A 27,160-nucleotide genomic window follows, 5' to 3' on the forward strand; every position below is an offset into this window, starting at 1 on the left:
ATGTTCTATTCATTGTTTCATCTCTCGCCGTCCACTTGCTGTGACCACCAGTGACCGGTACAACCGGTGCGGGTTCCGAGCTGGTAGTTCAAAGGTTTCCGGTTCAATGCCGGCCAGAAGCGACTGAGACGTTTCACCTTCTTATTTTTCAACCTTTCACTAATCTTTCACCTTCTAAACTTTCCCAAACAAAAACGACGATTTGCTTGATCTGGAATGCTGCTGCAATGACAGTCTAATTAGATAACTAGCGACGTCATCTGGTCATCTGTTGCTACAATAAGCTGCAGCTCCATTCGTTCGCGCTCTTTTTTCGATAGCGCGCGAGTTCACGCTCTACTTTCGCGATGCCTTTCTCACTAGAAAGTTCGCCAGTAAAACTGCAGTCGGTCTCGAACTCCGCCTTGTGGATGCTATCTTCGTCCTAGACACATTGTTAGTTTCCAAAGTCTTCATCACTACACTGCAATAGTTTCCAAAGTCTTCATCACTACACTGCAATAGTTTCCAAAGTCTTCATCACTACACTGCAATAGTTTCCAAAGTCTTCATCACTACACTGCAATAGTTTCCAAAGTCTTCATCACTACACTGCAATAGTTTCCAAAGTCTTCATCACTACACTGCAATAGTTTCCAAAGTCTTCATCACTACACTGCAATAGTTTCCAAAGTCTTCATCACCACCCTGCAATAGTTTCCAAAGTCTTCATCACTACCCTGCAATAGTTTCCAAAGTCTTCATCACTACACTGCAATAGTTTCCAAAGTCTTCATCACCACCCTGCAATAGTTTCCAAAGTCTTCATCGCTACACTGCAATAGTTTCCAAAATCTTCATCACTACACTACAATAGTTTCCAAAGTCTTCATCACTACCCTGCAATAGTTTCCAAAGTCTTCATCACTACCCTGCAATAGTTTCCAAAGTCTTCATCACTACACTGCAATAGTTTCCAAAGTCTTCATCACTACCCTGCAATAGTTTCCAAAGTCTTCATCACTACCCTGCAATAGTTTCCAAAGTCTTCATCACTACCCTGCAATAGTTTCCAAAGTCTTCATCACTACCCTGCAATAGTTTCCAAAGTCTTCATCACTACCCTGCAATAGTTTCCAAAGTCTTCATCACTACCCTGCAATAGTTTCCAAAGTCTTCATCACTACCCTGCAATAGTTTCCAAAGTCTTCATCACTACCCTGCAATAGTTTCCAAAGTCTTCATCACTACACTGCAATAGTTTCCAAAGTCTTCATCACTACCCTGCAATAGTTTCCAAAGTCTTCATCACTACCCTGCAATAGTTTCCAAAGTCTTCATCACTACACTGCAATAGTTTCCAAAGTCTTCATCACTACCCTGCAATAGTTTCCAAAGTCTTCATCACTACCCTGCAATAGTTTCCAAAGTCTTCATCACTACCCTGCAATAGTTTCCAAAGTCTTCATCACTACCCTGCAATAGTTTCCAAAGTCTTCATCACTACCCTGCAATAGTTTCCAAAGTCTTCATCACTACCCTGCAATAGTTTCCAAAGTCTTCATCACTACCCTGCAATAGTTTCCAAAGTCTTCATCACTACACTGCAATAGTTTCCAAAGTCTTCATCACTACCCTGCAATAGTTTCCAAAGTCTTCATCACTACCCTGCAATAGTTTCCAAAGTCTTCATCACTACCCTGCAATAGTTTCCAAAGTCTTCATCACTACCCTGCAATAGTTTCCAAAGTCTTCATCACTACCCTGCAATAGTTTCCAAAGTCTTCATCACTACCCTGCAATAGTTTCCAAAGTCTTCATCACTACCCTGCAATAGTTTCCAAAGTCTTCATCACTACCCTGCAATAGTTTCCAAAGTCTTCATCACTACACTGCAATAGTTTCCAAAGTCTTCATCACTACCCTGCAATAGTTTCCAAAGTCTTCATCACTACCCTGCAATAGTTTCCAAAGTCTTCATCACTACACTGCAATAGTTTCCAAAGTCTTCATCACTACCCTGCAATAGTTTCCAAAGTCTTCATCACTACCCTGCAATAGTTTCCAAAGTCTTCATCACTACCCTGCAATAGTTTCCAAAGTCTTCATCACTACCCTGCAATAGTTTCCAAAGTCTTCATCACTACCCTGCAATAGTTTCCAAAGTCTTCATCACTACCCTGCAATAGTTTCCAAAGTCTTCATCACTACCCTGCAATAGTTTCCAAAGTCTTCATCACTACCCTGCAATAGTTTCCAAAGTCTTCATCACTACACTGCAATAGTTTCCAAAGTCTTCATCACCACCCTGCAATAGTTTCCAAAGTCTTCATCACTACACTGCAATAGTTTCCAAAGTCTTCATCACCACACTGCAATAGTTTCCAAAGTCTTCATCACCACCCTGCAATAGTTTCCAAAGTCTTCATCACTACACTGCAATAGTTACCAAAGTCTTCATCGCTACACTGCAATAGTTTCCAAAGTCTTCATCACTACACTGCAATAGTTTCCAAAGTCTTCATCACTACCCTGCAATAGTTTCCAAAGTCTTCATCACTACCCTGCAATAGTTTCCAAAGTCTTCATCACTACACTGCAATAGTTTCCAAAGTCTTCATCACCACCCTGCAATAGTTTCCAAAGTCTTCATCACTACACTGCAATAGTTTCCAAAGTCTTCATCACCACACTGCAATAGTTTCCAAAGTCTTCATCACCACCCTGCAATAGTTTCCAAAGTCTTCATCACTACACTGCAATAGTTTCCAAAGTCTTCATCACCACCCTGCAATAGTTTCCAAAGTCTTCATCACTACACTGCAATAGTTTCCAAAGTCTTCATCACTACCCTGCAATAGTTTCCAAAGTCTTCATCACTACCCTGCAATAGTTTCCAAAGTCTTCATCACTACACTGCAATAGTTTCCAAAGTCTTCATCACTACACTGCAATAGTTTCCAAAGTCTTCATCACCACCCTGCAATAGTTTCCAAAGTCTTCATCACTACACTGCAATAGTTTCCAAAGTCTTCATCACTACCCTGCAATAGTTTCCAAAGTCTTCATCACTACCCTGCAATAGTTTCCAAAGTCTTCATCACTACACTGCAATAGTTTCCAAAGTCTTCATCACCACCCTGCAATAGTTTCCAAAGTCTTCATCACTACACTGCAATAGTTTCCAAAGTCTTCATCACCACACTGCAATAGTTTCCAAAGTCTTCATCACCACCCTGCAATAGTTTCCAAAGTCTTCATCACTACACTGCAATAGTTACCAAAGTCTTCATCGCTACACTGCAATAGTTTCCAAAGTCTTCATCACTACACTGCAATAGTTTCCAAAGTCTTCATCACTACACTGCAATAGTTTCCAAAGTCTTCATCACTACATTGAAATAGTTTCCAAAGTCTTCATCACCACCCTGCAATAGTTTCCAAAGTATTCATTACTACACTGCAATAGTTTCCAAAGTCTTCATCACCACCCTGCAATAGTTTCCAAAGTCTTCATCACTACACTGCAATAGTTTCCAAAGTCTTCATCACCACCCTGCAATAGTTTCCAAAGTCTTCATCACTACACTGCAATAGTTTCCAAAGTCTTCATCACTACACTGCAATAGTTTCCAAAGTCTTCATCACCACCCTGCAATAGTTTCCAAAGTCTTCATCACTACACTGCAATAGTTTCCAAAGTCTTCATCGCTACACTGCAATAGTTTCCAAAGTCTTCATCACTACCCTGCAATAGTTTCCAAAGTCTTCATCACTACACTGCAATAGTTTCCAAAGTATTCATCGCCACCCTGCAATAGTTTCCAAAGTCTTCATCACTACACTGCAATAGTTTCCAAAGTCTTCATCACTACACTGCAATAGTTTCCAAAGTCTTCATCACTACACTGCAATAGTTTCCAAAGTCTTCATCGCTACACTGCAATAGTTTCCAAAGTCTTCATCACTACCCTGCAATAGTTACCAAAGTCTTCATCGCTACACTGCAATAGTTTCCAAAGTCTTCATCACTACACTGCAATAGTTTCCAAAGTCTTCATCACTACACTGCAATAGTTTCCAAAGTCTTCATCACTACATTGAAATAGTTTCCAAAGTCTTCATCACCACCCTGCAATAGTTTCCAAAGTATTCATTACTACACTGCAATAGTTTCCAAAGTCTTCATCACCACCCTGCAATAGTTTCCAAAGTCTTCATCACTACACTGCAATAGTTTCCAAAGTCTTCATCGCTACACTGCAATAGTTTCCAAAGTCTTCATCACTACCCTGCAATAGTTTCCAAAGTCTTCATCACTACACTGCAATAGTTTCCAAAGTATTCATCGCCACCCTGCAATAGTTTCCAAAGTCTTCATCACTACACTGCAATAGTTTCCAAAGTCTTCATCACTACACTGCAATAGTTTCCAAAGTCTTCATCACTACACTGCAATAGTTTCCAAAGTCTTCATCGCTACACTGCAATAGTTTCCAAAGTCTTCATCACTACCCTGCAATAGTTTCCAAAGTCTTCATCACTACACTGCAATAGTTTCCAAAGTCTTCATCACTACACTGCAATAGTTTCCAAAGTCTTCATCACCACCCTGCAATAGTTTCCAAAGTCTTCATCACTATACTGCAATAGTTTCCAAAGTCTTCATCACTACACTGCAATAGTTTCCAAAGTCTTCATCACTACACTGCAATAGTTTCCAAAGTCTTCATCACTACACTGCAATAGTTTCCAAAGTATTCATCGCCACCCTGCAATAGTTTCCAAAGTCTTCATCACTACACTGCAATAGTTTCCAAAGTCTTCATCACTACCCTGCAATAGTTTCCAAAGTCTTCATCACTACACTGCAATAGTTTCCAAAGTCTTCATCACTACCCTGCAATAGTTTCCAAAGTCTTCATCACTACACTGCAATAGTTTCCAAAGTATTCATCGCCACCCTGCAATAGTTTCCAAAGTCTTCATCACTACACTGCAATAGTTTCCAAAGTCTTCATCACTACCCTGCAATAGTTTCCAAAGTCTTCATCACTACACTGCAATAGTTTCCAAAGTATTCATCGCCACCCTGCAATAGTTTCCAAAGTCTTCATCACTACACTGCAATAGTTTCCAAAGTCTTCATCACCACCCTGCAATAGTTTCCAAAGTCTTCATCACCACCCTGCAATAGTTTCCAAAGTCTTCATCACTACCCTGCAATAGTTTCCAAAGTCTTCATCACTACACTGCAATAGTTTCCAAAGTCTTCATCACTACACTGCAATAGTTTCCAAAGTCTTCATCACCACCCTGCAATAGTTTCCAAAGTCTTCATCGCTACACTGCAATAGTTTCCAAAGTCTTCATCACCACCCTGCAATAGTTTCCAAAGTCTTCATCACTACCCTGCAATAGTTTCCAAAGTCTTCATCACTACACTGCAATAGTTTCCAAAGTATTCATCACCACCCTGCAATAGTTTCCAAAGTCTTCATCACTACCCTGCAATAGTTTCCAAAGTCTTCATCACTACACTGCAATAGTTTCCAAAGTCTTCATCACTACACTGCAATAGTTTCCAAAGTCTTCATCACCACCCTGCAATAGTTTCCAAAGTCTTCATCGCTACACTGCAATAGTTTCCAAAGTCTTCATCACCACCCTGCAATAGTTTCCAAAGTCTTCATCACTACCCTGCAATAGTTTCCAAAGTCTTCATCACTACACTGCAATAGTTTCCAAAGTATTCATCACCACCCTGCAATAGTTTCCAAAGTCTTCATCACTACACTGCAATAGTTTCCAAAGTATTCATCACCACCCTGCAATAGTTTCCAAAGTCTTCATCACTACCCTGCAATAGTTTCCAAAGTCTTCATCACTACACTGCAATAGTTTCCAAAGTATTCATCACCACACTGCAATAGTTTCCAAAGTCTTCATCACCACACTGCAATAGTTTCCAAAGTATTCATCACCACACTGCAATAGTTTCCAAAGTCTTCATCACTACACTGCAATAGTTTCCAAAGTCTTCATCACTACCCTGCAATAGTTTCCAAAGTCTTCATCACCACCCTGCAATAGTTTCCAAAGTCTTCATCGCTACACTGCAATAGTTTCCAAAGTCTTCATCACTACACTGCAATAGTTTCCAAAGTCTTCATCGCTACACTGCAATAGTTTTACGCTTTAATGAGGATGGTTTGTTGCCCGTAATCAAAACCTTGATTTTATTTCACTTTCTTTGGCTAAACTCGGACCGCTATACCGGAAGCTCAACTGAGTTATTGACTTGTTTCAAATAATATCAATTATGACCATACGCGCCGACTTCCGGGGGGGCCATAAATTTATGGTTGAGGGGCAACAAAAATGGTGATTACAAGTGGTGTTTTAAAGATAAAACACTTCGCGAAAGAGATTTAGATAATTTAAACGGACTTAAAGAATGCCGAAAGCAAGAAAAGCCTACGTTGCTCTTGCCCGCGAAACAGCAGCTGATCGCATGGCTTTCTCGTACGCTATGGAAATTTCAAAGCAGATGGTAGAGTAACTTACGCTGCTGGAATAGTCATGTAACTATTCACGGCAATATTCAGTAAACCAGCTAAATTAGACGCGCTATTTTCAACGAGGTCTTTCCGCTGTGAGACAATTATGATTCAACAGAACGCATTGTTTTCTTCGTAATGTTAGAGAATTAAATCGAAAACCGATAAAAGAAAAGGTGTTTAATGGTCTTGGTCGCAGATATTGCCTGCATTAACGGCGTCTCTTACCGCTATTATCACGTAGCTAATCTGACATCATTGTTTTATGCGACCGCTTAGGTTTGACATCGACTTTGACGATCATGGAATGTTACGTAATAATAAGAACGATTATATCCTACACGCAAAAATAAAAAAATGATCTCTTAAATTTAAAACAGCTCTTTCTGTTTTGTCTCGTGAGCTTTGCATATTGCTCAACAAGTGCAGAAAGTTTAGAATTGACAAGAAATCATTGAATTTGAAAATTAAGTTTGAATCACTGCAAATAAACGTATTCAAAACTTTTACTTAGGCCAACGCGATTTCACACTCCGTAATCTACGTCGACAATCATTTTTAGTGCGTTCATTTTAAAAACTGCCGAGCTGGAGACAACAGCATGTCTCGTGTTAGTTGAACTTGCCTTTTTGAGGTGAAAATCACTTACGAACATCTCGACCTTTACTCGAGTATATAGCCTACTGTATTCAATAAAAGACTACAAAGACTTTTGATAAAAAACAGAAGAGAAAACACTTCGCCGTTGTCAACGCTTTGAAAGTAAGTGATTAGCGAAACGAGGTTAATAAAACTGATAGCAGGTTTTCACTCTGCTTGAGATCATGATTTTTTGCGTTTTATTTCGATAACTTCACTGTCTTGATCGTTGTTATTCACTCGCACGAAAAGGAAACGAATCGGCTTGTTTTCCAACTGTTCCAATTATGAGCTAACAATATCAAAATTTTTAGGACTAGGTGTACTGCATGCGTAAAACTAATCGTTTCAAGCAGCGGTTCTAATAAATTCGGTTTGCGACCTATTTGTCAATATAAACAAGACACCAAGCTTAATCAAAGACTATTTTAATTGAGTAGGCTAAAATAACGTTAAGGTTATGACGTCATCACCTTTCTCGCCCCCCAAGGTTTTTTGAAAAGTCGGCGCCTATGATTATGACGAAACAACTTACAGCTCTCATCAAGCTCCAGGTCGCCAGGAGTTTGAGATTTCTTCTTCTTTGACTTCTTACGACCACTCCACCCATGAGAATCTGCAGTAAACAAATGAAGTTTGAAACTAGAAATGTCTCTGCAACGTTATTTTGATGATAATTTAACATTAAATCATTCAAGACGCAATGGAAACCCTAGCTTCCCAGCTGTTGCTACCAGAATTGTGCAAAGCAGAAAGTTTAATGAAATTCAAAACTTGTAAACATTCTATCTTACTGAACGTTACGACTGGATGCATTACGTCATCACCATGTACAGCGCCCAGGACGTCGTTGAATTGTGGATGTGGCGTTATATCAATGCTGGTACTGTTAATATATTTTGGCCTTTACAAAAGAATCTTAATATCCAAAACAAGAAATTAAGTTGAGGAATGATGACACTTAAGATTGCGTAAGTTGTGACAAGTTTGACAGATCATTGCTGCACCTATCCGTTGGTGCACAGGGGCGGGGGAATCTGGGTGGATGGGGCAAAAAGGGTCCAACTTCAAGGTACTGAAGCTTGATGACAGTGACCTGGTTGATTTGGTTTTAAATCTTCATCCTCGGACTGACAAAGCCTTGATAAGGTTATTCTTGGTAGTTTCGCATACTTGTAGAGGCTCCTGACACAGGGACGGTTACTGAGATTGACAAAGTGAAGTTTGCAATTGTTGTTGCCGAGATTATTCCATCCACTAGGTGCCGCTGCATGGAAAGCAGTCCTTAAAATGGGTTGCTCTACTGCACACCACCAGAGCCGAACCGGCGTTGTTTGATCTTGAGTCGGGCATGTAACCTAACCACTGAACTAACTTGTAAACAAATAATCTGGAACCCCTGGGCAGTGGGCATAGAATATTATGGGTTAGGGTTCTGTCTCTAGGTGGACCGAATAGCCACTACAAATTTGTTTTGTAAAAATTGGCTTGGTTTTGACAATATATTTAAGTCTTTCCATCAAGATTGCATTTTGTACAAATCAACACTATCAGCATCACATCTGGTACTAAAACAAAAGATGGGTCATGACGCCACCCAGGACAGTTAGAAAGATCAGTCACTGGGTTTTCATGTAATGGACTTCACTTTCACATCTCTGATCTCAAATTATTGTTGTGCAGACCATATGCAGCGTGTACTCGGAAAACACTTTTTATTATTAGGAAACACGATTGATGTAAACAAAGTATAATAACGGTATGTCCACAAAACACATCATAACTACTGATGTATTTGCAACATAGGCGCCGACTTTTCAAAAAACCTTGGGGGGCGAGAAAGGTGATGACGTCATAACCTTAACGTTATTTTAGCCTACTCAATTAAAATAGTCTTTGATTAAGCTTGGTGTCTTGTTTATATTGACAAATAGGTCGCAAACCGAATTTATTAGAACCGCTGCTTGAAACGATTAGTTTTACGCATGCAGTACACCTAGTCCTAAAAATTTTGATATTGTTAGCTCATAATTGGAACAGTTGGAAAACAAGCCGATTCGTTTCCTTTTCGTGCGAGTGAATAACAACGATCAAGACAGTGAAGTTATCGAAATAAAACGCAAAAAATCATGATCTCAAGCAGAGTGAAAACCTGCTATCAGTTTTATTAACCTCGTTTCGCTAATCACTTACTTTCAAAGCGTTGACAACGGCGAAGTGTTTTCTCTTCTGTTTTTTATCAAAAGTCTTTGTAGTCTTTTATTGAATACAGTAGGCTATATACTCGAGTAAAGGTCGAGATGTTCGTAAGTGATTTTCACCTCAAAAAGGCAAGTTCAACTAACACGAGACATGCTGTTGTCTCCAGCTCGGCAGTTTTTAAAATGAACGCACTAAAAATGATTGTCGACGTAGATTACGGAGTGTGAAATCGCGTTGGCCTAAGTAAAAGTTTTGAATACGTTTATTTGCAGTGATTCAAACTTAATTTTCAAATTCAATGATTTCTTGTCAATTCTAAACTTTCTGCACTTGTTGAGCAATATGCAAAGCTCACGAGACAAAACAGAAAGAGCTGTTTTAAATTTAAGAGATCATTTTTTTATTTTTGCGTGTAGGATATAATCGTTCTTATTATTACGTAACATTCCATGATCGTCAAAGTCGATGTCAAACCTAAGCGGTCGCATAAAACAATGATGTCAGATTAGCTACGTGATAATAGCGGTAAGAGACGCCGTTAATGCAGGCAATATCTGCGACCAAGACCATTAAACACCTTTTCTTTTATCGGTTTTCGATTTAATTCTCTAACATTACGAAGAAAACAATGCGTTCTGTTGAATCATAATTGTCTCACAGCGGAAAGACCTCGTTGAAAATAGCGCGTCTAATTTAGCTGGTTTACTGAATATTGCCGTGAATAGTTACATGACTATTCCAGCAGCGTAAGTTACTCTACCATCTGCTTTGAAATTTCCATAGCGTACGAGAAAGCCATGCGATCAGCTGCTGTTTCGCGGGCAAGAGCAACGTAGGCTTTTCTTGCTTTCGGCATTCTTTAAGTCCGTTTAAATTATCTAAATCTCTTTCGCGAAGTGTTTTATCTTTAAAACACCACTTGTAATCACCATTTTTGTTGCCCCTCAACCATAAATTTACGGGGGGCGCCGCCCCCCGGAAGTCGGCGCGTATGATTTGCAACACGCACAACTAAACTGTACGTGGATACAAACCATGTCAAATTTTATGGCCTATATAAAAAGGTGAGCAATGAGCATTCAAAAAAATTAGCAATCAACAAACCTTCCGCCACCATCGTTGATCGAGCCAAAGGAAGAAGTTTTGGCAACCTTATCGAGTTTGCTCCACAAGTTGCTCAAGCTTGACTCATTCCTGGTCAGCTCCAGAGATTCTTTCACCTCCTTATAAAAGTTTCCATGATCATAAATGCTTGTATCCTGCAAACCACAGCCAAGAGTGAGCACATAGAGCTTCAGCAAAAACGTTCGATTTATTTCTTTACATTGTCTTTTTACTTTTGCCCAAATAAAATAATGATAAATTTCTACATATTACTGATCCAATAAAGCGAACTCTCTACCAAAGTTCCAATAAAGTTGCGTAAACAATGACAATGATTGTAACTTCATCCGCCTTGTAATGACACTTTCAAATGTTCATTTTATAGCCATTTTGTGACATTTTTTATTTTTATTGTGACATTTTAACACTCCCTTTGACAGTTAATTTCTAGAAATTTCACAAATTGAATCAAATCAAGGTAATTGTATATTTAGGCCTACTGGATAATCGCATAAAAATTTCATCGCATTGAAATTGTATATCTCAAACCAGAACTAACCATTTGCGGAAATATTACTTTGTTGCATAAACTCATCATCATCATCATAATCCATCGTCGGTTTGTTCCCCACTAGTGGGGGTGGCCGATTGTTTCCGCGCAGCAATTGTTCTAATCCCTTCTCTCCATTTCACCCTGTCCCTTGCATCTTCCTCCTTCAGTCCGACTTTTTTAAATTCATCCTTCACTTGTTGTTTCCACGTTCTTCTTGGACGACCGCGTTTCCTCTTCCCATCCACCTTTAGATCTAGTGCCTTTCTAAGAAAACTTCCTTCCTCCCTCCTTATCACATGTCCATACCATCTTACTCCATTTGCCCTTGCCAGTTGGTCTATGGTCTCTCTCATCTCTAGCATATCCAACAATTCTTCAGTCCTTTTTTCCCTTCTCGTTTTCACCCCACACATTGCTCTCACCATTGACCTTTCCGTTCTTCTCAGTATTGCCAGTTCACTCTCTCTCAATACCCATGTCTCGCTACCATATAGCATTGCAGGCCGCACACAGCTCCGATATATTTTTCCTTTCATCTTTAGTGAAAATTTTCTGCCATACAACATTTCCCCACATTCCCTGAACTTTGCCCATCCCAATCTTGCCCTTGTTGTCACCGCTGCTTCACATCCACCACTTCCATTTATCCGATCACCCAGATAACAGAAGTCTGTCACTGTTTCGATGCCATGGCAGAACTCATCATCATGGCCTTCCACTTCATTCTCTCCTTTTCTGCATTTCCCACAAACAAAACACTTCGCCAATCTTGTTGCGGCTCTCTTGACATTAGCACATCTTGCATGTACCCACTTTCCACATTCCTTGCATTGCATTGAATTTCTCATCATCACAAACTAGGATCGGAAATAGATAAAATTCCACAATGCCTGGATTAGCATTCCAAACTTAGCACTATAAAGCAAAGCAATAAACAAATAACATATAATCCTCATTAGTTCAACAAGTCAACGAAATGCTTACCAGTTTTGCGTCATCAAAAGACCAACAGTTCTCGGTTGATATGTTGATGAGAGAAGAATGTTGTAACCAGCACAACCTAAAACAGACGTGTTTTCAATAAGCTTCAGCATTGTCTGGTTCCAAACCTATCCATAGAAAAAGTCCTGCCCGCCGCAGCAGCAGATGAGACTGAGAGGATGAAGGTAGATATTAGAATATGAATTGAAACTTCATGACACACATCCATCCTAGGGTGCATCATCTGCCCTTTTTCGTTTAAACTTTGTTCTGCAGTTGTCAGAAGTGTTCCTTTTGTCAAAGTGAACACACCTGTGAAGTTTTATGCGAAATGATTTGGATCTAGGGGTACCACATTGCGAATGAAGTTTTGACATATAGACGTCGAGCGAAAAATGCGAAAAGCCTAGTTTCAGATGGCATGTCTGTGGTACACATATGTACCGTTAGTCCAAAAGCGTTAAATCATTCATTTTAGGGTTTTTCTCTCTAAACTGCACACCTTTTGATCATTTTATTGCAAAAAAATATTCGCTGAACTTTATCTAAACTTTAACATTCACTGTTTTGGTCACAAAACACCAATAAATGCACATTGTTTTGCTGAATTTGCAAAATTTCCGAACTGAAATAACACAGTTGGAAAAGGCACAGTTTCCTGCTCAACTAAATATGCAGTATCCATTGTTGTTCATTTCCTTCTTCCGTAAATTCGGACACTGCCGATAGCTCCCTTCAACAGTCTGCAGAACAGTTTGGAATCTCTGTTCACACTTTGCCGATGAAAGATAGTCGCATCCAAGCTTGACGGCCCCGTTCAGCTGCATCCTGCTTTACAACTGTGTTGCAGCAAGCTGCATATGAAGGACAGCTGTCTCACTGAAGAACATCTTCGTCCATGAAACTTGTACAATGGCCAAGCTTTAGTGCTGCAAAAAGGAACCAGGAATCTTCATTGATTAGATCAGCCAACTACTTGGTGGCTGGCAACACTAGAATCAACCTTGGTTTTCCAAAACCTTCTACGAATCTTTTTAATGGCTGTCTGAAACTTTTCATTTTCTTTAGTATTGCTCTTGCCATTGCTGCTTTCTCAGCTGGCAGTGTCTTGGTGCTGAAAAGGGCAAAGGGAGCAAGTTCCTCAGACAAGTACCATGTGTGTAGCATGAAATACTTGAGCGCTACCTCTGCTACCAGCTTGTCTTCTTCTTTGTATTGGTGTAAGACTTCAATAAAGCGCAAGTCGTTTGTTGGTGCATTGACTTGGCACAATGCTAAAAACCAGTACCAGCCATAGCACGACAAGATAAATTTGACAAGACGTTTAAACTTTGCAGTTTGAATGTAATACACCATTTGCACGTCATGAACCAGTAGGCTATGTCTGATAGAAGGCAAAGGGATAAGTGTTCAACCATGTCGGAGTCGGTGTTTTTGTAATAGCAAAGTACTGGATGCACAGTTGCTTGGGCGTGTGTCCAGTAAAAGCCCAAGATTTCATTTTGCACATGAAAGGAATAATTTTCTAAAAAGTCCATTGCAATTAAAACTTCACCTTCTTGCAAATTTTCTTTTCTGGACTTGTAATAATTTGATTGTGCTTTGGACACATAACTATGTGGAAAAAGTTAGACCAGCTTCTCAATCAAGGTTTCTATGAAATCTGGAACACTCGTGATCAACTGATCATCGTAACAATTTCTGCTCTATCAACTGTTGTCCACTGTTTAAAAGTGATGTCTTCATCATGATCCTCAAACAGCGAGTTAAGGTGGCTTCTCAAAACTTTTGAAGATGGACATTGGTCACACTTGCAAAACATGCATTCTTTTTAGGTACCGGTAATATCACAGACCATTAAAGAAAGCAAGTCTGTAAGATTCTGCCAAGTTTCCCGCCTCTATCAGTAACTTGAGATCTTTTTTTAAACTCCTGATGCAACTCATTTAGTGTCACCAAAACCAATCGTTTTGTTGATAGCATTTTTTGCCCACAGACACTTTATCCTTTTGACCCTCTTTTGACCTAGGCCTACTAAATTCATCATCTTCATACAGAATCAATAATCTCTTGAGGGAAAGCCCTTTGTTGACGTGGTTGAGGTTTTGGAAGATTGATTTTGGTGACACTAAATGAGTTGTATCAGAGTTTAAAAAGAGACAACCAGATATGAAGATTGGTTTGTCAAAATTTTGCACATTAAGGCCAAAATGGTGCGTTTTGGCTGGAGCTTCCAGAACCCATTCAGTTTGTGTTTTTCTAATTCATGAGAATCCCAATTTAACATTGTAACTGTTGTATAAGACGTTGTAACCGGTCACGGAATTGGTTTTAACGTCTCCCCTCAGTCAGTTGTTTATACTGTGCTACCCATCCTTCCTTCACTTTAAAAAATACATGGTACACTTACTACAGCAAACTACCTCATTTCCACTCAAACATCCCACTTCATATTTGGAAGCAACAATGCCAAGAAAATTACCTTTCATATAAGCCAAGTAGCAGAAAAATCGAAGTAGAGTGTTTTTTGCTACAAGCGATCAAAGTTTCGTCATGCATGACTGATCGCAAATAGTCATAGGTGAAACTAGCCACTTGGTGGCCTGTAGCGATATAAAAACAAACAAACAATATATATTTTCAGAATCTCCTTACTTTGGATAACTCATATGCATTGGAATTTTCAAGTTACCTTTTGAAACACCTTCATAATAGGTCAAACAAAATTTGCAGTTGATTTTTACGCATGAGCGATCACGAAAAGGGCCAATTTTCAATCGCCGATATCTCAAAAAGTACGGGGCCGATTTTGGTAAAATTGGTATCACTTTTCTTAGAATTGCATGGAGATTCTTCATATCAAATTTCATAAAAATCTACGGCATATGGTTCAACAACTGCACCAGTCGCCATGAAGTGACCCCAAAATAACAAAAAATGACATAATTTAATCCAATTGTGGTACCCCTAGATGTTAATGAATTCTTCTGAAAAGTTGCACATCTTCAACAATCATAAAAAGGAACATTTTAATCCACTGCAGAAAACCAAACAAAAAAATGAGGGGCAAATGATGCACCCTAATCCATCCCCTATCTCAACGATGGAAACAACCGATTTCATGGTAAAGCCGTTGGTCGCAAACTATCGAAGCTTTGGATGAGTGGGGTTTAGACCTAACCATTGAGATCTTAAAACTAAAAAGCGAATTAAAGTTATTTTTGAACTGTTAATATTTGCTCAGATAAAATTGACATGCATCCTGCGTCGCCGTCTGCATGTAAACTTAGAATATATTAGAACAGGGGTGTGCAACGTGCAGCCCGCGGGCCAAATGCGGCCCGCGAAGAAAAATTGCGCGGCCCGCACAGATGTGCCAATTTTGATTTGTGTGCGGCCCGCGAAACGTGTTTATAATTTAGTTTAGTACGTGTGAACAATTCATTGTGGAGTGGATTATTTCTTAGATTTCGCGTCTTCTGTTAACCATTTTAGAAATCTCCCACCGGCCACCGCTAATCCATTGTGTTTAATTATTTGGATACAGAACAAAGCATCTAAAGGTTCAAAATATATTTGGTTGGATGATACCATCTGGCATCTGCAGCAAGGGCTAGGACGTTTAACACCTGAAGGATGTGCTGTGAAGCTGCTTCTGCTTTTTGGACTGCATTGACCACCTTGAAGTATACGTACAACACTATATTAACCAAGACAAGTTAGGAGGCGCAAAAAGTGCACTACAATTCGCACAATACTAGTGGAATCTGAAGAGACCACTGAAAAGTATATGGTGTCACACCGAAAAGTGTCACTCGTCGTCATCTTGAGCTTTTCTCTTTAAACCTTCTCTTTCGGCTCGTTTGCCACCTCTATCACGGCTTCCCACACACCACTTCGAAACAGCCCTTTCCAAATCTTGCTATGTGGCATACTTTGTTGCGAAGTTCATTTTCAAACCGCCTGCAAAAGATTGAAAATTTACTTGTGGGCCCTAAATTTTAGCAGAGCATTTTTGCCATGATAGATAAAAACATGTTTTTGTAGCCATAGACAGGAAGTAGGCTACACAATAAATTCCAGCCGATGCTACTGTAGCATCAATCACATTAAAAGTTCTACCAAAATATATTTGCGCTGGAGGACCAACACATTTTGGCATTTTTAAGAAAAATAGAGCAGGTTAGAATAGAGAAAAACAACTTAGGCATGATTGGCCAACAAGAAAGTTTTGAAATTATTAAAAGCAAAAAAGTGGCATTTTTCAGCACATTGGATATTTCCCAGCCTGTCCAGCCAATTCAAGCCTTCCCAACGTGTGTGGCCACTACCAGCAACACGTATACAATACGAGATTGCGAAACAATGCAAATCTAGACAACTTTCAACAATGAAGATTAACAAGGAGACTCCAACAATCAAAAGCACAAAAGTGGAAGAAAATATTAGAATCCCACGCAACAAAGGTCACACTTACAGTAAAGTACTTCAAATATTTTCAATTTGCCGATGTCGGTTTTCCCGTTTCGTCCGGTTAAATTGTAATTTTCACCAACTTCGTCTTTTAGGACGTGTTTGAGAGTGCGTCGGACAAACTCGTCAACGGAGCGTCCCCCGATGTCACGCAGGATGTTAACCTGAAATTGAAATGGTATTCCACGATAAAAAACTCATTAAAACAATAAAATAAGAACAAATCTTGCTTACATTCTGGACTTAAACTTTAAAAGCCAGTGCTGCAAAAAAAGTTTACCAAAACAAAAGAAACGTACGTTTATATCGTATCAATAAAAGCGTCAATGACATGTAAGTAACCAAGATGTTTTTCGTAGCGTCGACTTGAATGTGCTCCTCGAATGCCGTTAACTCTTCAATGGAAGATAGAGGCAACTTGATGCCCTCGGGCAATGCATTATAGGTGCTGACATCCACCTGTCTTTCATTTAATGATGATTGAACTAGTGATGTCAGCACCTTCAATCTTTCTTGGTTCTCCAGGGCAACTTTTATCAAGTTGTGGAGGTTATTGCCGCCCACGACGTATCTTCTTGCTGTTTCTGTAAGAAATAAACAAATAGCAAATGTTTTTAACGTCAAAAATAGCCTTAAAATGGCTCAGAGGTGGGATTCGAACCCATGACTCGTGAGCTTGTACCATTCTTGCTCATCGACGAGATTATACCTTAAGCCGGTATACCGCTTAACAAATGCGCCACTCTGAACCTCTTTGCAAGGCTTTAATTGATATCAGTTCATGGATTTATCCTACACCAATTGTACATGATATGGGCCGAGATCTCCTTGTGCTCTACACAGTTATGTTTACTGAGCCTGCATGCTTATAATCACAGTAGGCTACATAGCAAATGTTTTGTTCAAATGTTGCAAAACTAATTTTGTCGAAGAAGGCATTATCTACTATCTACACAAGGGGGCATCAACATGGTTGTGGGTAGTAGGCAATTACCACAGGGTAGAAATACTTAAGATGTCTCTAGAAGGTATTTTGAATAGAGAATAAATACATCAAACTCAATAAAGCCCAACGAACAAGCAAAAAAATATTTCAAACCACAACTACCTTTATAGGTACCTTGATGCTATTTATAAGCAAGCTTGCTTTGCCGAATAATCAGGCAAGGATTAGTGCACCTAACCTAACCAAACCTAATAATTTAGTAAAAAGGAATTGACTGTAGATGACAGGATAGCACTTTTTTCCTCATTTACCAAAAGGAGTCCTTTTTCCTTTGATAATTAAGGACACGAGGATACTCTCAGTGGGCTATTACTAAACTAAAAAAGGTCATGCATAGAGGAAAATACTTGGTGAGTTGGTCGTCGTCGTCGTGTGAGCGTCTGGGGCCGAGGGTCTATCCTTTTACCACCCCAGATTCACGATGTTCCTGGACTACACTGGAAGGCTACTAGAGAGCAGCCAGTCTTTGGTTTCATCATCCATGACACGCAGACCTTCCACTCCGTTAGGTGGCTTGAAGATGGTACAGTCATTGATGACGTGGTCTGCGGTCTGTTCCTCGGCACCACATTCACAGGAGGAGGAAGAGGCAATTCCCCATTGGTGCATGGTTGAGCGGAAAAGCCCGACGCCCGTACGGAGACGGTTGAGGCGCACCCATGCCTGTCTTGGTAGTGTTAGACCGATGGGGCGTGTGTCGGCGTCGGGGATGAACGAATCGAGTCTGGTGGCGGTTGACTTCCATTCAGAACTCCATTTATGGTCCGCCCAAACAGCCGCAGAGATGTCTTGTACATCAGCTTCGTTGACAAGAAGTTGAGCGGCTGGCACGAATGGGTGTCTTGATTTCAGTCGACGGGGGTGCTCGTTTGGGAGAGCAGAGATCTTGTGGTGGAGAAGGTGGTAAGGCTCCAATGCCCGTCGACCGAGGGACAGAGTGGCTTCTTCGCGACGAATCTCAGCGGGTTGGATGCCAGCGAGAATGGGGAGATTGTCCAATGGTGTGGGACGCAGGCATCCGGTCACTGTGCGCAGGGCGCTGTTTATGGCAGTGTCGATGTTATGGCAGTGAGCACTGTGGCACCAAACAGGTGCACAGTACTCTGCTGAAGAGTAGACAAGGGCTAAGGCTGCTATACGCAAAGTGTCAGCCCTCGCCCCCCAGCTAGAGCCTGCCAGGCGCTTGAGTAGTGCAGCGCGGGATGTGAGTTTCTTGCGCAGTGACACCAAATGGTGGCGGTATGTGAGCGATCTGTCCAGTGTCACCCCAAGATACCTTGGTTCGGGGCAGAAGGACAGAGATTTCCGTTGTTCTGGACGTGTAGCTCACGATCAGCTTCCCGATTATGGAGGTGGAAAGCTGCTGCCACAGTTTTGGTTTCGCTGAGTTTCAGTCGTCAGTTCTGGAGATAAGCTGAGAGAGTTTTCATGTCCTGGCTCAAGGTGTCTTCTAGATTTTCCCACGACTTTGTGGAGTGGAGAATTGCCAGGTCGTCCGCATAAGCATATTTTGCGGAGACCGTAGTTGGCAGGTCGTGGGTGTAGAACTGTAGATGTTGAAAAGAAGTGGAGCCAGGACCGATCCCTGTGGGATGCCGTTTTTCAGGCGTCTCAGTCTGCTTCGCTGTGAGCTACCAGTGGTGAGGGTGAAGCTTCGATTCCTGACAAGTTCCATAATCATGTGAACCATATGTCGGTCAGGAAGCAGGCGAAGCAGCTTGCATGTAAGGCCGCGATGCCATACGGTGTCGTAGGCAGCTGTGAGATCTAGAAAGACAGCGCCGGCCTTCTTTTTTGCCTCAAAGCAGTCCTCGATGTCTTGGGTTAAGAGTGTGACCTGATCTACGGTGGATTTCCGCGCAGAAACCCAGCTTGCTCTTTTGGAAGGAGCGGGTCGATTATTGGGTTGACGCGTGCGTAGATCAGTCTTTCGAGGATCTTGAAAAGAACACAGAGGAGGGATATCGGACGATAACTCCTTGGGTCCTCTGGTGGCTTGTGAGGCTTAGGGATCGCAACTACTAAAGCTCTTCTCCAGATTTTTGTGATTGTGAGGTGGTGAGTTGGTGACCAATGATCATTGATCAAAAATTACAAAGCTTAACATCAACCGGTAGTTTCCTGAAATCTGTAAGAACTTTGCGAGAGTTCATCCACCAATGATGTACTGCAGTGACTAATTTCATGAGCTCCCTCCAGTGCCTCACTGTCGTTCTGTACAATATTCGATCTTAAAACGGCAAACGAAGACAATGATATATTATAAATCATATATCAATAATAATCAAAAGTTCGCATTAATTGACACCAGAGACTATTTAAGTATTTAAACAGTTACCGTTCAACTAACATATTACACTAGCCAATTGGAAGTGCCTTATTAAGAGTGCTTTTTGATGGAATAACAGGAGCTGGTGAAATTTCTTCCCCAGAAAAATTTGCAACAGCTTCATAATTTTTCCCACTGTCAGACGACTCCGACTGCGACTGAACCAACCACCGTGGACGTTTTATTCTGAAAAAATTAAACAAAGTGTCAGTCACCTATACCAAGTGAGCACATGCACAAAACCAGGGGATATCACCATATGCAAAAATTTGTGTGTGTATTGATGTTTGTACCTATGTGCATGCAGATTGAACTACAAGTAAATAAAGATTTTCACAAAAATCGTTAAAATATTGACCGAACCTCCAATAAATACGATCAAACAAATTAGATTTCTTACTTTCGCTTCTTTGGTAAATGCACCAATTCGTTTTCAGTGGCAGTACTATTGATGTCCGATTTGTCAAGTGAAGCTCTTTCTTTCTCTCGAGCTCTATCATAGGTTTCTGAAAAAAATGTGACCAGACAAATCATCAGGTAACATTCACGACTCACATGCATTCTAGAATACTTAGTAGCCAGTCCTCGAAATTAGCGACGGCACACGGCAATTGCCGTGGTAAATGCCGCCGCAAACGTCATAATGGCCATTCTGCTACGGCAATAAAAATGCCGTCGGAAAATGAGCAAAATAATTCGGACAAAAATTGTTCAAAATTTCTTCCTGTTTGATTTACTCGCAGCGGGAGTTTAATCAGCAGAAACATCGCACCAAGACCTCACCTCGGACTATTTTACTTGCTGTGAACACTCACACAGTCTTCAAAATTAGCACATTTTTACTTCGCAAAAACGTTGACGAGGCCAAGCGGCAAAAGTTAAAATTGCCTCGGCAATTGCTGTGAACGTTTATTACGAAAAAATTGTACCAAAACATGTAAAACGAGAAGAGAAAAAAATAATCGAATAGTCTATCACGACCGCACTGTTTAACTTGTTGTGATGTAATAATACCAAAAGTAGCGATAAAGCGAGCAACGTGATACGCACGCTGTTACGGTAATTCATGTGAAATAACTGAGGGGGAAAAGTAAGTTAATTTTGGGTTGATTCAACGTTCGAGTCAGCACAAATCGATTTAATTTTCCCAGTGAATTATATCGCGTAACAACAATGCCCAAGAAGAAATTTACGTTTGTTTTACATTAATTCGACATCTAGCGACGTTAAATTATTATGACATAACGTTAATTGCTCAATCAGGTAGGCTACCGATAACAAATCAATAGCTCCCTGCGAGAAGATTGCCTCGATTTACGTATACAGTACACTAACATAATTTCAGCACAAGTAGTATACTGCGAGCAACACAAAGTCTGTTGGATAAAGAACCAGTCAGAATCGGAATCATCGGAGGATGAGGTTGTCGCCTCGTCACTGGAATACTTGAAGACGCAAAACTGCCCGTTAATGAACGCGCGATGCCATATGATCGGAAGCATTACTTTTCTTTAATGCCGAAGAACCATTTATCCAATTTTGTACCACTTTTTATATTCGCAACGACACCGGTCAAAAATAAGCATTCGATAAAAGAATAACTTTTGCGTAGCAATTTAGCCAGTATTTATAAGGTTGCAAACTTTTTACAGTTCACAAGAGCATTGTCAGCGCATAAAATAGCTTGCGTGATGCTCTGGGCTGCAGCCGTGTGACACACAATGATGAAGAAGCACATAAAATTTCGTTTGATTAAAGCAGGGGTTCCCAACCTGGGGCCATGGCCCCCTAGTGGGCCATGAGCCTTTTTCAAGGGGGCCATGAAAAAATTTAAAAAATAATTATTTTTTATATATTATCTCTAAGTCCACTCCAACACTATATAACAAAAGAAATAAATTAAAATTTAATAAAAATACTAGTACATTTTGTCCAAATCTTGGTGCTCAAAGCGAGCTCTTGAAGTTGCAAGAAGAGACGGAAACCCGATTGAGCTTTGAGAAAGATAGTTTGACCACATTTTGGGCAAAACTAAGCAAATTGTGCCCTAAGCTTAATGAAATTGTCATGCCATTGCTGTTGCCTCCCATCAACATATCTTTGTGAATGTGGGTTTTCAACAATATTACTTCTGAAAACAAAGCAGCGCAGTGTCTTGGATATTCAACATGACATGCGGCTTGCTCTTTCCACCACCAAACCAGCAATTAAGACATTGTCAGAGCAAAAACAAGCTCATCCATTGCATTAACTGCATATGCAATAATAATAACTAATTAATGTACTATCATGTTTATTGTGTGTTGTATTTATATTATTTTATCATTCTAACTACCGGTTACTGTATAAACAAGTTTTTTAATTAAAATGACGTTTCTTAATTTTTTCAAAAGGTTGAAAAAAATAGGGGGGCCATTGATTTTTCAAAATTTTCAAAAGTTGCCACGGTGTAAAAAAGGTTGGGAACCCCTGGATTAAAGCATACGGCAATTGCCGCCGCAATCCAAGGTTTGTTGATTTGGCGACGGCAATGTTTTTGCCGTCGTAGATGGAAGCTAATTTCGAGGGCTGGTAGCCGAAACTGAATATAAACTAACTAGCGAAATGTGTATAAGCACTTAGCTTGGCAGTCAGTAGCTCATCGGTTCAACACACGGTCAGGTCATACCAAAGTCTTTAAAAAATGGTATTCACAGTTCCCCGCTTGGTGCTTAGCAAAAGGTATACTAGGAAGGAAAAAGACAATACAAAAACAGATCATGAAGTAAAACCGGTAAAACTAAGAACACCGAAATAATGTAGCAATTGTCGGGTAATAAAGTGCTGGGTGCCTACCGAAGAAAGAACATGACAAAAAATTGGATGAGATTATCAAGTGAAAAATGACAGAAAACGAAACGTGATTATTTAACACAAGCAACAAGAACACAAACTGGTCATTAACATGGCGGGAGGTCGATGGCGCGCTGCTTCTGTTGCGTCATGAGTCACCGGACAAGGTGTAGCGTGAAACAGATGACAGTCAAGAAAAGTTAAAAAAAAAAACTCTCAGCATCTCCATTAGGACCTGTGGCATCATCCAGCTGAGTCTTCAAGTGTTGATTCGTCGATTCTCCAGTTGGCTTTGAAACTCTCCGCATCTCCATTCGGATCTGTGGCATCATCCAGTTGAGTCTTCATGTGTTGATTCTTCAGTTGGATTTGAAACTCTCAGCATCTCCATCAAGACCTGCGGCATCATCCAGCTGAGTTTTCAAGTGTTGATTGGTCGATTCTCCAGTTGGATTTGAAGTTCTTCATGTTCGCTCCTGAGGTATTAAACATAACGTCAGATCAACGTAAAGGAACGAAACATGTCCATTACATTTATGAACAACATTCAAATCGATGGCGAATTTAATCTGGAACTTGTCAATTCTGTCTCAGGACTGGTCGTTAAATATAAATTCGTTCCAGTTTTGTGACATAATATATATAAGTTATATACAGTAGGCTTTACTGCAATATTAATATTCCTTCAGATAGCTGTTAGTTTATACTGGAGACTATGAAAATGCGTCAGTGTTGAAAATTTTGTTACTAATATTTTTGATATATTAATATTCTAACAATTTGAGTCCAAAGATAAATCTGTTTATATTGCACAGGATATGTTGGTTTGTATTTGTATAATCTGTTTATTTCAAATTAGTCAAATAATTTCGATCAGTCGGTCTGTTTTTTTATTATTTTAATCATGCTACCAGTCTTCGTCAGGAGACCATATAGGAAAGATCAAAAATGACCAAAATGCTAGAAAGATCAGTCACTGGGTTTTCATGTAACGGACTTTACTTTCACATCTCTGTTCTCAAATTGTTGTTGTGCAGACTATATGCAGTGCGTACTCGGAAAACAATTTTTATTATTAGGAAACATGTTTAATATAAACAAAGTATAATAACGGTATGTCTACACATCATAACTACTGATGTATTTGCAACATGCACAACTAAACTGTACATGGATACTAGGGTGGTTCAAAAAAAGGGAAATTTTGAAGTTGTAAAGTCTCACCCTTTCAAAGGTTTTCATTTACTACAAAAACACCTTGTGTAAAATATTTTTGAAAAATATTAACGTTTAGGGGTAGCTCAAGGCTTTTGAAATTTGGGGGTATTTGACGAAATGGGTCAAACTTTAAATACCTGTATTTCGTAGACCCTTAAAGCAAACATACATCTGTTTGGGTTCATTTTCATCGGGTTGGAGAGTACTATAACTTGGTAAAGTCAAACAATGGTAAATATGTACTTTTGGAAAATTGCGATTTTAAAATTTTTACAAAATGAATACAAAAACACATATTTTTTTAACATTTAGTGGTAGCTGAAACAGGTTGAAATTTCAGTAAAATCTGGAAATTGTTGCAATTGATGTATATTATATGTGATGCACAGCACAATGCACATTTGCACATACAGTCATACAAAGTCAATTGCCAGACAATTGATAACCATGAACCATTCAGACTTTCTCAGTGAGTGTCTTTTTGTTGCTGTCAGGCTATGCTTTTCTGTGTTCGTGCACAACCTGTGACAGATACTGAAATTGTTCCTCATGACATGTTAGTAGGCCACTCAACTCTTGAATTAGAGCTACTCCTTGTTCTGCGTGGTTGTTGACAACTTTATGGCCTGCAGCCCTGCACAATGTCACATGCTGCTTGAAAATTTTCTCGCACTTTCCGTGTCTCTGGATCTGCTTTGAGAAAACCATCAAGAAGGTTTTTTCTATCAAAAAGCATTTGAGATCTTTGTGTGACAAAGTCGACCAAACAACTTTCTTGAATATTTTTAGATTCACGTGAATTCGCTTCGGAGGATCTGCATTTCCCTTGTTTTTGTAATGCGAGAACCATTTTTCGTTCCACTGCTGCAGGCGCATTCTTGTCAAACAAGGCCAGTTCAATCATCTTTTCTGATAAATACTACAGGTGGCCAACGAGCTTCACTGCTGCTGCTCTAGAAATGGCTGGGTTAATGTGTTTGTACTGCACCACGGTGTACCAGGGACTGAAAGAGCAGGAGGTCATTGTTGGGAGCACAGGCTGTGAGAGGAGCTGTAATCCAGGCTTTGAGATAAACCCAAATGGTAAAGATGGTTATATCTCGTAACACCTTTCTGTTCTTTGGTAATGAACTTAAATTGGCTTCTAAACAGCCACACCTTTATGCTATAGATAACTTTCGACATCCAATGGGCTTAGTGCACCGGTCCCGGAGCCCTGAACTTAACTTTGTTGGCAGGAACTCCACCAAAAAAATCATAGACAATTTCAGCATTTCTAGGTAATCATCTCTTGGGTGGTTTTCGGCTAGCTGACTCTCAATTAAACTCAGGATATCATTCTTGACGTCAGAAAGGGATTCACTGACATATTCAATATTTATCCGTGGATGGATCTTCAAAGTTTTCTAGATCTAGAAATTCCCAATGAGCCTGGAATTGTTTGAAAAGTAAGAGGGTCCCATGTCTGGTCCAGAAGAGGGTCCCATGCAGGTCATCAACACTGTTCCAATCACAATTTCCATAATGCGGTGACGACACGCAAGAAACAGAAGATCGGTACCAAGTTCTTGTTCAATTAGAACATGTGCCCCCCCAAGTCTACCTGTGTTAGCACTTGTGTCAAAACACAATGCTTGAACACTCTTGTCAATACCCCATTCCTTGAAGGCATTGATGACGATATCTGCTTGTGCTTGCCCAGTTAAAGGTGTGGCTGTTCAGAAGCCAGTTTAAGCTCACTACCAAAGAACAGAAAGGGTTATGAGACAGGCCTTAAAACTCGTATTTTTTTCCGGCAACCATCGTGGCCTACCAAGAGCTCCTTCTCGGCGGCCAAATCTGCGTGCTTGGAGGCCAAAATACAAATAACGATAGCACAAGTAAATAGAATTAAACTTGCAACAGTGTTAAAATGACCACTTAGCGTTGTTGAAGTCTGGGAGGCGTCCTGCAATAGAATCGTTGTACCACGCAATAACTGCTTTATCGGGATTGTCACTGTCACATGCTATTGTGGGACCATCTAACGACACTAAATTGTTGCAACTTCTCGCAGCTCAGTAGATTGTTTCAACTGCATACCGCCTTTCATAAACCCTGACCATTTATTCCGTTATGATGCTGGGTTTTGTTTTTCGCTGAGACTTTTCGGTCGTTAAAATATTGACCGAACCTCCAATAAATACGATCAAACAAATTAGATTTCTTACTTTCGCTTCTTTGGTAAATCCACCAATTCGTTTTCAGTGGCAGTACTATTGATGTCCGATTTGTCAAGTGAAGCTCTTTCTTTCTCTCGAGCTCTATCATAGGTTTCTGAAAAAAATGTGACCAGACAAATCATCAGGTAACATTCATGACTCACATGCATTCTAGAATACTTAGTAGTCGAAACTGAATATAAACTAACTAGCGAAATGTGTATAAGCACTTAGCTTGGCAGTCAGTAGCTCATCGGTTCAACACACGGTCAGGTCATACCAAAGTCTTTAAAAAATAGTATTCACAGTCCCCTGCTTGGTGCTTAGCAAAAGGTATATTACGAAGGAAAAAGACAATACAAAAACAGATCATGAAGTAAAACCGGTAAAACTAAGAACACCGAAATAATGTAGCAATTGTCGGGTAATAAAGTGCTGGGTGCCTACCGAAGAAAGAACATGACAAAAAATTGGATGAGATTATCAAGTGAAAAATGACAGAAAACGAAACGTGATTATTTAACACAAGCAACAAGAACACAGACTGGTCATTAACATGGCGGGAGGTCGATGGCGCGCTGCTTCTGTTGCGTCATGAGTCACCGGACAAGGTGTAGCGTGAAACAGATGACAGTCAAAAAAAGTTAAAAAAAAACTCTCAGCATCTCCATTAGGACCTGTGGCATCATCCAGCTGAGTCTTCAAGTGTTGATTTGTCGATTCTCCAGTTGGCTTTGAAACTCTCCGCATCTCCATTAGGACCTGTGGCATCATCCAGTTGAGTCTTCAAGTGTTGATTCGTCGATTCTTTAGTTGGATTTGAAACTCTCAGCATCTCCATCAAGACCTGCGGCATCATCCAGCTGAGTTTTCAAGTGTTGATTGGTCGATTCTCCAGTTGGATTTGAAGTTCTTCATGTTCGCTCCTGAGGTATCAAACATAACGTCAGATCAACGTAAACGAACGAAACATGTCCATTACATTTATAAACAACATTCAAATCGATGGCGAATTTAACCTGGAACATGTTAATTCTGTCTCAGGACTGGTCGTTAAATATAAATTCGTTCCAGTTTTGTGAC

At 40.1% G+C, this 27,160-nt stretch overlaps 3 protein-coding genes across 24 annotated transcripts in view; 1 reads left to right on the forward strand and 2 right to left on the reverse strand.

The window, feature by feature from the left end:
• Positions 1–27,160, forward strand: part of LOC145788218 (uncharacterized) — a 624,890-nt gene that overhangs the window by 360,231 nt on the left and 237,499 nt on the right. The window lies entirely within an intron of this gene.
• Positions 1–27,160, reverse strand: part of LOC145788221 (uncharacterized) — a 137,204-nt gene that overhangs the window by 93,614 nt on the left and 16,430 nt on the right. Inside the window, exon 1 of one of the 2 annotated variants that reach the window (XM_082599943.1) lies at positions 7,714–7,756. The exons of the other annotated variant lie outside the window; for it this stretch is intronic. The gene's annotated coding sequence lies outside the window, so the exon portion shown is untranslated. Of the gene's footprint in view, positions 1–7,713; positions 7,757–27,160 lie in introns of those variants that run through there. 2 annotated transcript variants of the gene reach the window in all.
• The window catches only part of LOC145788223 (uncharacterized), a 256,918-nt gene continuing 245,463 nt past the window's right edge, over positions 15,706–27,160 (reverse strand). For 5 of the 10 annotated variants that reach the window (XM_082599950.1, XM_082599954.1, XM_082599953.1 and 2 more), the window contains 2 exons: positions 26,755–27,003; positions 26,087–26,192 (listed from right to left, as the gene is read on the reverse strand). In XM_082599950.1, the coding sequence (XP_082456076.1) occupies positions 26,949–27,003 (55 nt within the window). In that variant the 3' untranslated portion in view covers positions 26,087–26,192; positions 26,755–26,948. Of the gene's footprint in view, positions 15,982–16,495; positions 16,656–16,790; positions 17,076–19,608; positions 19,805–19,873; positions 20,013–20,226; positions 20,333–22,893; positions 23,135–26,086; positions 26,193–26,754; positions 27,004–27,160 lie in introns of those variants that run through there. The other 5 variants (XM_082599947.1, XM_082599949.1, XM_082599948.1 and 2 more) reach the window with 5 other exon arrangements.

Source organism: Aplidium turbinatum, chromosome 2 (genome assembly GCF_918807975.1).
Source record: "Aplidium turbinatum chromosome 2, kaAplTurb1.1, whole genome shotgun sequence".
Classification (NCBI taxonomy): domain Eukaryota; kingdom Metazoa; phylum Chordata; class Ascidiacea; order Aplousobranchia; family Polyclinidae; genus Aplidium; species Aplidium turbinatum.